This window comes from Pogona vitticeps, chromosome 5 (genome assembly GCF_051106095.1).
Source record: "Pogona vitticeps strain Pit_001003342236 chromosome 5, PviZW2.1, whole genome shotgun sequence".
In the NCBI taxonomy this organism is placed as follows: domain Eukaryota; kingdom Metazoa; phylum Chordata; class Lepidosauria; order Squamata; family Agamidae; genus Pogona; species Pogona vitticeps.
In genome coordinates, this window is record NC_135787.1 from 181735828 (window position 1) to 181748479 (window position 12652).

The following is a 12652-nucleotide window of genomic DNA, read 5'->3' on the forward strand; positions in this document are numbered from 1 at the left end:
CCAAGATGGAAGTGGACCAAGTGCTCATGAACACTTTGCTATTTATAAATTGCTTAAAGGCTCATTTCTACACCTTCTCCTCGTCCACTACCTGAGTTTAGAGTTTCACCTTCTTTTATGGTAGGGCCAGCCTTTGCCTGGATGACAAAATAAGCAGAGCACTGCAGCCTGACTTCCTAACAGTGGAGGCAGGAGACTGCAAAGTCGATGGAGTGCCCAGTCTGCTCCAGATTTTAGTCTGACTGTAAAGGAATCACAGAATCATGGAATAACTGAGTTGAAAGGGGCCTATGAAGCCATTGATCCCACCCCACCCCCACTCAATGGAGGAATCCAAATCAAATCAAATCTGACAGATGGATGTCCAGTTTTCTCTTGAATGCCTCCGACATTGCAGCTCTCACCACCTCCTGAGGTAATTTCTGAGGCAACCTGGGATGACGGAGAACTGATCCTTCCCCTCCTCTGTATGACTACCTTTCAAGTATTTGAAAAGTGCTATCATATGTCTCCTCAGTCTTCATTCCCAAGGCTAAATATGCCCTGTTCTTTCATTCTTTCCTCATAGGTCTTGGTTTCCAGGCTGCTAAACCCATTTTGGTCGTAGGGCTCAATAGGTTGCATGGCTGCTCTCAAGTTTGCAACAAAACCGGCAATGTGCACCACCCCACTGACTGAGCCACCAGACCTCACTGCTTCTACGCAGAGGAACCATAGCACAACTTTCCATTATCCTGACATTTCAACAAGGAAGTTCCCACAAGGTTGCACGTTTATATTTCTAGCTCTAGAGTTTGAAATTTAATGAAGCTGAGTCAAGACAGAAAGAGAGACAGAGATTCCCTTTTGTACGCTGTTTTCTTCTTTGGGAATTAACTTTAAAAGGGGGTAAAAGTGTTCACACAAGTACAGGAGCTGCTGCAACACAGGAACTGGGAGAGTCCAGGAAACTGGGCTTTTGGAGCAGGGCCACATGAGAACAGCTGATGTCATTTGAGTGTACTGACCTCACTGCAAAGGTAAGTCTGACTGTCTACCACATACTGTGACATCATTATCATATGATCTCAGGCGATTCCAATTTTGCTGGGGCAATGAACTCACTCCGATTCTTTGTCTGAACTTCACAGGAACTATTTGAGATGCTGGACCCTATCCCCAAAATTGGTTCAGACCCTTGGATAAGACCCTTAAAGTTCTGAATAAAATACAGTGTGGATTCACGGCCCCAGTGAAATCAGAATCTCCACAGCCCTGAAAATATAGTGATCAAGCAACAGCAACATAACAAATAATGGAAACAACAAGATGCAAACAGCATCCTGCACCAAAGATTTCGGTGGACAATCTGCCTTCTCTGAACAGCACTCTTTCATGCTAAATATGTTAGTATCCTATTTTTTTCCCAATAACCCTTAAAAAATCTGAACCCGGATCAGCTGCTCTTGAAGAATCTCGCCCTGTTGTTCAAGGATTCATATTAGTTTATGTAACCAAATAGGCATGCTGAGAATTTGGACTCAAATACCACCAAAGCTGTACTACACTGAAAATGGGCCTTTGGTCCCTTCAGCTCAACTTTCTCTATTTTATCCGGCATAGATGTTTAAGAGCTCTAGCACAGCTCTTTCCTGTGATTACAAGGTCCAGGTTACTTGCAGCCTTTCAGCTGCTGCAAGATAACAGCTCTCATCAGCCTTAGTTAATGCTGCCAATGACGAAGGATCATAGAAGCTACAGCCCAACCATCTCTGGAGGACTGTAGGTTCCTTTGAACTGGGACTGAACCTGGGGACTTTGCATGCCCCATGTATGCTATGGCACTGCTGACACAGTCACGTGCTATAAAATGCATGACCTCTAGCATTCTGTGATGAAAATCTAGAGAAAACAACTCACCAAGAGTAGGATCATACTCCCATATGAATCGCTTGGTCAGAAAACGCACAACGAGAGCTATGGGAAAGAAGCAAAAAAAAAAGTTCACGTCAGACAAATTAGTGTATTGGCTGGAAATAAGACTCTCTGCTACAGGCAGTGTATCAGTAAAAGCCAAACCCATTAGTATTTGGAAACGTTTTGCTAGCAACCTTTGGGACTGAACAATCATACTTGCCAATGATGCCCCTCTTACCACCTGATGATCAGTAACAAATTTAAGTATGCTAATGTGCACCTTATGGGAGGTATGAAAAGCCAATGTGATGACAGTCAGATATGTTGAGCATTTAAGGAATTGCCTCTTCTAATGACACCCCAGGCATTTGCAATCATCCAGAACTTTTTGAACTATAGCTGCCATTATCCACACCAATGGCAAGTCCAGTTGAAATGGATGGAAATTGCAAATACATACATTCCCCAGCTTTAGTTTACTTAATATGTACTAGACCCCCCCCCCAAATCTATGGGATCGTTGTCTGCAATTTGAAAATATTAAAATTATTTAAAGAAAAAAAACCTAAAAATAATATTTTCATGGTGTCGTTACCAGAACTGGCCACAAGAAGGAGCCAGAGACCATTCTATGTATTCCATGGCCACCTAGTGGCCAGTTTTGGTAATACATGCTTAAAAATTAGTTTTTTTCTGGATTTTTAAAAATTTCCTATGTTATGTATAGTGTTCACTATTATCTGCAGTTTTTAGTATCCACAAGGGGGCTTGGAACCAATCCCCTGCAGATACGGAAGTCCTACTGTACATGCAACAGAATTTTAAAAGCTCTTAAGTCCTTGCCCATTTTGCAAGAAATTAGAATAGAATCTTATCACCCTGTGCAGTCACTTAGGGGAAATTATCCAAGGGATGCTATTTGGCTATCAGGTCATCTGTCACACACTCCCACATTCATCAGTAGACCAAACAATGGCAGTCCAGCTACATGATGGGTGACAAACAAAAGGGGAAAACGACTCGTATGATTGCCTCTACAGGTACAGTTTTCCTCAATAGGATTCTGGCCTTCAGCTACTCACACATATGAATAAGTGTGAATGGCATGGAGGAACCCCGGTTTCGTGGATGGATGCTATGTGCACATTTGTGGGAGCGGTAGTCCAAAAGCACACCTCTAGATGGAGCATGGAGCAAAGCTGTCTTGTGACCGTTTCCCTTTCGTGACTCAAGTCTAATGAACGTGTTGCACAAAATGGGAAGTCCAGACATAGTTTTAAGAGATGCAAATCCAACTTGTTGCATCTTGATTGTGCAAAACCACAACCATGACACACATAATCAACAACAAAGTTTAAACCCAACCACATTCAGTCCTGGAAATGTAAACATCAAATATAGGAGAATTAACATTCAGATTTGTGGAGGAAAATTGAAGTTAGGCCATTTGGTTGAGAAAGACTTATTAATTTTAAGAGTTCTACAATATTTTATTAGATTACTGCACGTACTTCATACTGTTCCTGCAAATACCTCAAAGCAACACAGACATAATTCCTTTCCCAGATCTGAGATTTAATTATTTATTTTTGCATTACATCCCCCCAGAACTCCACAGACAGAAGGGATTGGGGAGGGGACATAGTCTGAAAAAATATTTTCCCCCCTATATATTTCCTATATTTTTCTCCTTGCCGTTGCCCCTTCAGGAGATGTAGTCTGGCAAGGTGCATAAGACAAGGACAAGGTGTTTCAAAGTTAGATGCTGCCACATCGCCTTTCACCCAGTCTCTGCTCTACAAGCCCCAGCACAGGGGTTGAGAATGTAAGCCCATCCCATATTTTTGGACTTCTAACTCCCACTGTCCCCGCTAAGAGATGGTGGAAGCTCCTCAGACATCTGGTGGGCCAAAGGTTCTCCACAAAAGACCCCTTTGTGCAGGGTTGGGCTCAGCTCTGAAGGCAAGGGAACACAACGGAACATAATAACCACAGTTAGTATTTATATAATCCTGCAGATTTGTGGTAGACAGGTTTCAGGTTTGTAGCAGAATCTGCCCAAGTAGGAAGCCTGAGCTTAGCCAGCCGCCTCACTGCTGGGGGAGGAACGGAGAAACACCATCAGCTGGGCATTCTGGCAAGCTACTGTGATACTTTAACATTCTTTTCTCTTCACTGAACACGCGCTCTACATCTTGGAGCAGTAATGGCCAAAATGGTCAGGCCAGAGTTTTAATTCTTTGGGTTTTCTCCACACCCCCACACCCAATTCTCTGCCATCATATCGGATGAAGAGGTCTGGAAAAGCTGGAAGATTTGGGCTGCCTTTGCATCCCTATTAGTAACCCTAATACAAGGGATTACCCAACTCGGCATTAGGATCTAGGTTTGTTTTACTGTACTACAGTCTTGATGCTAACAACAGTACCCAGTCCAAACTCCCAATGAAAAGATGTTGTCAGGTGCTAAACAAGGGCTATAGTGGATGGGCATTCATCAAGAGTAAGGGAGCCAGGCTCATTCTGGGCACATGCCTAGACTTGGAATTAGCACCATCATAACTCAGTTCATAGACCTCTCCGGACATATCACTTCTCCTAATCATTACTCAGTCCCTGATCCCAATTCTTCTTCTTGCTTTTCCTCCTCCTCTTCTGGTAATCTAATGGTGCGGCTACACTAGCAGCAAGAAGCAAGCTAGCATGGGCTGCTTTGGAATTGACCACTCACAAGGAAACAGTTCCTAACATTATCGTGAAGAGGCTTCATAAGTAAGCCACTTCAGGGTATGGGCAAATAATTACTTCCCCTGCTCAGCACATGACAGGGGAAGTGAAAACATATTTTTTGGATAGTATACTATCGCTGATATGTTGCACCAGTTATAATTTTTTTAAAAAAAAAATTCTGTGGCTTTCTTAAAGGGGTGAGATGTTTTAAGAAACTACCTGCAGTTCAAGCCACTGCTGTGGATTCAACGGTGCGAGGCTTCTTGATTGGCCCTTTGACATGAGGCAAAATATATATTTTTAGAATATGGTGTAATGTGTCATCAATAGTCTACATACAATCAAAAATAATTTTTTCACTTCCCTTGTCCCCTGCCAAGGAGGGGAAATGATTAATTTGCCAATATCCTGAGGTGGCTCACATATTAATCCACTTCACAATGCTGGCAAATTCAAACTGGAAGGCTTGCTTTGGAATGGTTCCAGCACTACATGCACTGGTATCAATCCAATAAGAGTGATTCTATCCGCACTAGAAAAATTGAAGCCCCTTGACAAGGACCAGAAAGGTGTGGGTAGGAATTCTCTTGGGCCAGACTGGTGCACTCTAGCAAAGATATTCTCTGAATGCCATCCTTAAGAGTGAAGCAGCCTATCCCTGCAGCTCTACAAACTGTGGGCTAAACAGCTTATGTAGTCAGCTTCCAATTTAGACTTCAACTCCTGTCATCCACTCCCAACATGCTCAATGCTAAGAGATCAAAGGACATGGTCCCAAATATCTGAAGTTTCAAAGATTTCTTAAAAGCAAATCAAAGCAAAATGTGCTGCTTATATACTGCCCTATAGTCCTTAAAGCACGCTCTGGGCAATTTACAATTTAATTATGTAGGCTAAACATTGTCCCCTCCCCCCCAGGAAGCTGGATACTCAATTTACTGACCTTGGAAGGATGGAAGGCTGAGCGAACCTCGGGCCAGCTACCTGGGATTGAAGCCAGGTCAAGAGCAGAATTTTAGATGCAGTACTGCAGTTTAACCACTGCACCACAACTTTGTCTCAATAGGCCACACAGAGTAAGAATCACTTTGTGCAGGTGAAATTAGGTTTTTTTCAATGGCCATTTCCACCACCACCCCCTTGGAAACGCCTGGGGGATTATGGAGCTTGTAGTTTAAATAAGCAACTTTCTCAAACTCTGTGAAAAACCCTTGTTGACATGTCAACCTAGAGATATGCCAGTAGATCATCTCTCCACTCCTTTTCTAGAGTGCTTAAATGACCTGAATTTAAATAGTCCTAGGTAAAGGTTCCGCTTAACATTTAGTCCAGTCATGTTTGACTCTACGGCGTGGTGCTCATCCCCATTTCCAAGATGTAGAGCCTGTGTTTGTTCTAAGACAGTTTCCGTGGTCACGTGGCCAGCACAACTATACACGGAATGCTGTTACCTTCCCACCAAGGTAGTAATTATTTATCTACTCGCATTTACATGCTTTTGAACTGCTAAGTTGGCAGGAGCTGGGACAAGCGACGGGAGCTCCCTCCGTCGCGTGGATTCGATCTTACAACTGCTGGTCTTTTGATCCTGCAGCACAGAGGCAGTTTAACCCGAAGCACCACCACGTCCCAGTTAAAAAGTCCTAGGAATGCTAAAAAAAGTCCTGCAAAGTACATTTGCTGCAGCTGCTAAAATAAAAATAGGAAGCAGGTGTTGAAAGAACAGTGGCCTGCCTAAATTCCTGCCACAGGTGAAATGTTTGCTACTGTTTTGCACACAAACTCTTTGTAAATGACCCTGACAGCCTATTCTGCAGGCTTCTGTGACCATACCAAGGTTTACAGACTTTGGTCATTACAGATCATTTCTTAGTTGTTTACTGGCATGGCACAGCAGGTGCACAAGGTGCAAGAAGTGCTTGTAAATTAATTCTGACAGTTGCATGGCCATCTACGGGCACCTCTGGTAATAACAATTTAGAGAGCCACATCCACCGGGCAGGGTCCTTGCTCAAATCATGATTCATGCCATATTCTGACATTTCAATTAAAAACGCAGACGATTCACCTATGGTCATGCATAACGGGAGATGTTGCCAAGCAATAATTCTTTACTAGTGGGTTTAACTTCTGCTGCAGGTCTCTGTTGAAAAGTTTCGAATTGTAAAATTCCTTTTTGCTACACAATAGAAGTACAGAGACCCACAGAGTAGAATTGCTGCAAGTCCCCCAGAGTCCACCCCTTTCTCATTAACTGTTGCTTAAAGTCACAATAACTCACTTTGGACATTTGTAGGAGAAAAAAATACAAACATTTCTTTACTCACAGTCCCTTGACATTGACACCTTGGGTATACTGCTTTCTTTTCTGCACGCATACTTAGCAATTAAACTGAATTGACCAACAGCAAATAATTAACACCAGCCAAGGGATAAGAGGGGGAAAACAGCCAAGTAGTGGGACTCTCTTTGAATTCACAGGTGGGAGGCAATGATGGGTTAGTGCTGGACAGCCACCCCAGCACAAAAAAGTCCCTCTCTGTCACTTGAACCACTGACAACATGTAAGGTTGCAAATTCAATAGTCTCTTCTTCTCAAGTGGACGGCTGACACCAGCTACGCAGCTGTGGCCTGTTTATGGGTTTGAAAGGATGAATTGTGTTCATTTATCATTCCTTTGGTTTGCTCTGCCCTGTGTATCACTCAGATTATACTAGAAGAATATTTACAAGTATCTACAAGGTGGCTGAACTGGGACCTCCAGCACTCCTCCTCAAGCGCCTCCACCTGGCCAGGAAATGACATGGAGAAGCCCAAAGCGGTCAAGATCCACCTGCAGGACAAGATGGTGGGCGTTGTGGCTGGCATGTACAATGGGAAGACCTTCAATCAAGTGGAAATCAAGCCTAAAATGAACAGCCGCTACTTGGCAGAGTTTTCTATCACTGCGAAACATGGCTGACCTCATATTGGGGCTGCCCACATCTCTAGGCTCTTTCCTCTGAAATAAGGGGTGGCTTGGGAAGAACATTTATAGATCTACTAGTACAGTACTGTAGCTATATATGGCTATTACCACAACTATAGATAATTGTTACTATTCCAAGCTGTTGCAGTGAAGTCACTTCTGATTTGCATCCCAGACTGGAGCATACTCCTGAATAGATGTGCATAAAACAGACTTGAGTTGTGCTTTGTATCTCTGATGAGTGAAAGACACCAGGCTGGTGAAGGGGTGGATGATCAGGCTACAGAAGGGAAGGGAGATCGGGTTGGTGATGGGGGCAATGTGACTGGCAAGGGGTGACTGAGTGGCTGGGTGGGCATTTGGACGGGCGTTCAGGGTGGGGTGTGAGCAATTCTGCTGGCAGGGGATGATTAGGTAGGGTCAAACTTGGTACTTCAGGTTTTTTTTTTTAAAAAAATTCTGCTATCTGGAACAGCACTGTAAAGTGACAGGGGCATACAGACAAGTGGAATCAATTCCAGTGAATTGATTCCACATCCAAGGCAAAATAAATACTTTTGTTGTTTAGTCATTAAGTCGTGTCCGACTCTTCGTGACCCCACGGACCAGAGCACACCAGGCCCTCCTGTCTTCCACTGCCTCCTGAAGTTGGGTCAAATTCATATTGGTCGCTTCAATGACACCGTCCAACCATCTCGTCCTCTGTCGTCCCCTTCTCCTCTGGCCTTCACACTTTCTCAACAACAGGGTCTTTTCCAGGGAGTCTTCTCTTCTCATGAGATGGCCAAAGTATTGGAGCCTCAGCTTCAGGATCTGTCCTTCCAGTGAGCACTCAGGGTTGATTTCCTTCAAAATGGATAGGTTTGTTCTCTTTGTAGTCCAGGGGACTCTCAAGAGTCTCCTCCAGCACCACAATTCAAACAAATAGAACCTGGTACAAAAGAGGGTTTTTCTTTCAGTGTGATCAAGCCCTTATCTTGAATGCTCTATTAGGGTTGCTACAAGTAGGGTGTGACTTGACAGCACATACATGCACTCAATATTCAGAACTCCAAGACCTACATTTAGATGCATCAAATTTTGGAAGCATTATGCTCTATTTTCTTAAAATGTAACTTTAACTACACACAACCTAAACGCAGTACAAGAGAGGTCATATGAAAGGTTCTACATGTGTACATGAAGTAATTAAAACAGAAAATAAAGGTTTCCTGACTCAAATCTTTCTTGAAGATTGGCAAAGGTCCATGGGTGTGTGGTTCTTATGCATATCCTTGCTTTCTACTTTGGGCTGGAATCAAAATGCAAAACCAAGAAACTCTTGACAATAATGCCTTTCCTGCTGGAATAAACTGTCCATCCACAGGATGAGCTGTTAAATCCTGAGAGAGCATCTGTTCCATTGAGTGAATCAGGGGTTTGGCAGAGTTTTAGGTAAACACTTTTAATGTTAAAATTCTATTTCCACAACCATGTTCCTCCCTCCGGAACACTTGATCTACATGAAGATAAGACTCAAAATGAGGAAGAAAAAGGAAATTAAGGACCAAAATCTGATTTTGTTATGGCTTACATATCGTGACCTTTCACTTCGACTGATGTCTAAATGGGACACTTGGCACGTTCAGTCTCCCCCCTCTCTCTCTCCACTATGTACAGAAAATGTCTCTACAAAGATTTTGCGACCAGCTGTGTCTAGTTACAAGGTTTGGTCATTTCCTCTTACACTTCCACAGCTCTTAGACAGCTGCATGGAAGTTACATAAGCATGCATTGTCCATGTGGCTTTCTGGAGTATCTTATGGAATAATTTTGATGCGGAATGCTCATTTTCCTGCTCAGCATTCACATGATAAAATATGTTGTATTTTTCAAAATTACAAAATAGCAAAATAGCAATGTGAAACAGCCATTAGGCTGCAAGGGTCTGGGGCTAAGGATTCCCAAAGTGTGCCCCCATAGCCCTCCCCTCTGCTCCTTGGTCCATTGCAAAGTAAGCCAGGAATTCTCCCACAAACCAAGATGAACCACCCTTTTGCCGATTTGTCCCCATCTCTAGTGTAGATCCGTAAGTGGGTGTTTCTTTCCAAGTTAAATCTTAGCCATGCGGTTAACGTGAGGGGGAAAAAAAACCCCACCTTTTCGTCACTTTCCCATCTCTTCATTTTTGTGTGTGTTCATTCCAGATCTTTCTGATGGCAAACCAATCCCATCCATTGCAGGGAGGTATGCCGGCTCTGTGCTTGACATCTATAAGATGTCAGAACAATGGGAGTGATTATGCAAAGCAGCCTTTCCTTGAGATGAGATGGATTACATTCTCCATCCTTCCCAGCCGGCTTAATACTAAGTTTCTTTTAATAAGGGGCAACAAATGGCTCAGCAATAAAAGAAGAGGAAAATGGGAAGAACAGAAATAAAAGAAAAACAATACAGAAATGTCTCCCTAGAACTGGGAAAACAACAGATCGGGCTGGTTTTTGGTTCGTGGCTATCCACAAACAACAAACCACCCCTGAACCCTGGAAAAATGGCCTGGTTCACTGTTCGTTTTTCCAGTTCGTGCCTGGGGGCGGGGAGGGGAACCAAACATTTCCAACCCCCTCTGCCACCCACCCTTCCCACTTCCCCTGTGGCCCCCCTCTCGAATCCTGCCCTTTCCTCTCTTCTACCTCCAACTCCTCTTCGTCCTCCTCCACCACCTCCTTCAAAGACAGCAGCCTGGGTTCCCATCCGGGAGACCAGCCAGCTCTCTTTGCACATGTGAATGCCTCTCAGCTTCCCTTCCAGGAGCCCGGCCTGCTTTGTTCTGTGCAGCCACCAGCCTATCCGTTGCTTAGCCGGCACATAGGCAGAGACAGCAGGCCTGGCTCTCGGAAGGGAAGCTGGGCTGCTGTTTCTGAAGACGGCAGAGGCAGTGGTGGGGGGGCGGTGGGAGGACTGGGTAGGGAGGTGACAGGACGGTGGGGTCAAGGGTCAGAGGGCAGGGGCATCCATTTTGCGAAACTAAAACGAAGCTCTGAAGAGAACGAAGTTCAGCATTTTGTTTTGGCAAAACAGCTTGAATGAACCAAATCATGAATCTGATTTGTGTTGGGTTTTTTTTTTCCAGTTTGCAATTCAGTTCATGCCCGTCTCCACTCCCTATGTGTGGGGAGATGTATTCAGTACTGATATGGGAAAGATAAATCATTTCTGTGTATCCTCCATCCAGAAAACCCTGGAAAAGAGTCGCCATCAGTTGGAATTGACTTAACAGCACACAATTATTATTATTATTATATACCAGTACATTTTGTAAAATCATGTTTTTTCTGTTCCTTACGAGATGATCCACATTTTGCCTGAATTTCTCATCTCTCTATGTTTATTCGTGTTTATAAGGAAGACAGCTGTTATATCCTACTGTTTATCACCTAGCATCCAAAACTCAGCTGCCTGTAAAATAACCATTATCGCAGTAAACATCTTTTGCTGTCACACAAAGAAACACAGCCCTATTAAATCATAGCTCTTGGATTACTCCCACGGAAGTGTCTTTAAAAAAAAAGAACTGGGGAGATGCCAGATCTTTTTCACTTGGTAGCCAGAATGATGTTAGAAACAGACAGGGCTCGGCAAATTCATTTTTCCACTGCACATCCCAGAATCTTCCAAACTCTGTAGCTGCTCCATAAACCACTAACAGTTCTACTTTTATGGAATTGCATAAATGGTGCTATTCAGTTGAAAATTGGGGATTGTGTGGATAAAAAAAAATTCTTAAATATTCAAGGGCGTGTCAATTCTTCATTCCTGCCCCCAGTTTTGGAATCATCAACATTCTCAAGGTGGGAAGTCTCACTGAAATGTCTTTTGAGTTGCAGATTGGCTAGAAAGGCATACAAGCTTAGCCAATCATTGAAACGTTTAGAGAGTTACCAGGTGATCTATTCCTTGAGAGTTCAGGGTGAAACCTTGAGAGTGAAAGGGTGGTTTCTTGTGACATCACAGAGGCAAGGCAAGCAAGGGTGGTGGTGGTGGTTGGAGGGTAGAAATAATATGAATGAATGAATGAATGAATGAATGAATGAATGAATGAATGAATGAATGAATGAATGAATGAATGAATGATACTTTTAGGTCATCAGGTTGCAAAAATGGACTTGACGGGAAACCGGTTCAGAATCTGACCAGGTGTGATCTTTAAATGTGTGTGTGTGTGGGGGCTAAATGGTGGGGACTTGAGGATCATGTAAATCCCACCCCTAAGTGAGGGGTGGGTGGTGGTCTCAGTGGTGCTGAGAGCCAATTTTCAGATTGGGCTGCAACTCACTTGCTGCCCCTCCTCCAAAAGAGCATGGCTAAGGAAGGAAGGGCTTGGCCAAAGAAACCAATTTGCACATTTAATATTGTTTCAAAAATACAGATCTAATAGTTATGTAAAGGGCGTAACTTCTAACGTTGCATCTGCAGAAAAAGGGATTAAAATTAATTTGAATTAAACATCAGTAAAATACACAATTAGCATTTCCACCCTCAAATGATATTCTCCACAAAACATTTAATTCACTAATTCAGAAAGGTACACATGCTTTCTTAGCAGGGATTTTTAAAAAACTGGCAGAGCCCTCTGCTCCTTCTAGTGACTGCAAAGAAAAAAGTGCATTAAAAAATTAAAATTTGGAGGATGTGCTATGGGCTGTCCGGGGTCTTACAAATGGGAAATGCACCTCCTACTCCCCCAAGAGCTCAGTGAATTTTTGAGTGAAAAACGAAAGGCTACATAATGTCTAGGGTGTGGGTCCTGGGGGGCCACATTACACCCCACAGGGTCACATGAGCCCATGGGTTGCATGTTGTCCACCCCATCCTAAGTCCCATTATTATTATAATGTGCATCAAGTGATTCACAACTTATCATGACCCCATGAATTTAGGATTTCTAAAAGGTCTTGTCATTGCCTGCCCTGCTCAGGTCTTAAACATGACTGGCTGTGCCTTCTTTCATTGACTCAATCCTTCTCATGTTAGGCATTCCTCTTTTCCTGCTGCCTCTCGTTTTTTCCTAGAATTATT

General features: G+C 43.3%; 1 protein-coding gene across 1 annotated transcript in view; it reads right to left on the reverse strand.

Annotated features, from left to right (window-relative positions):
* RERG (RAS like estrogen regulated growth inhibitor) overlaps window positions 1–12652 on the reverse strand; it is a 122807-nt gene that overhangs the window by 18115 nt on the left and 92040 nt on the right. Inside the window, exon 3 of the mRNA XM_020811385.3 lies at window positions 1900–1956. Within this exon, the coding sequence (XP_020667044.1) occupies window positions 1900–1956 (57 nt within the window). The remainder of the gene's footprint in view (window positions 1–1899; window positions 1957–12652) is intronic.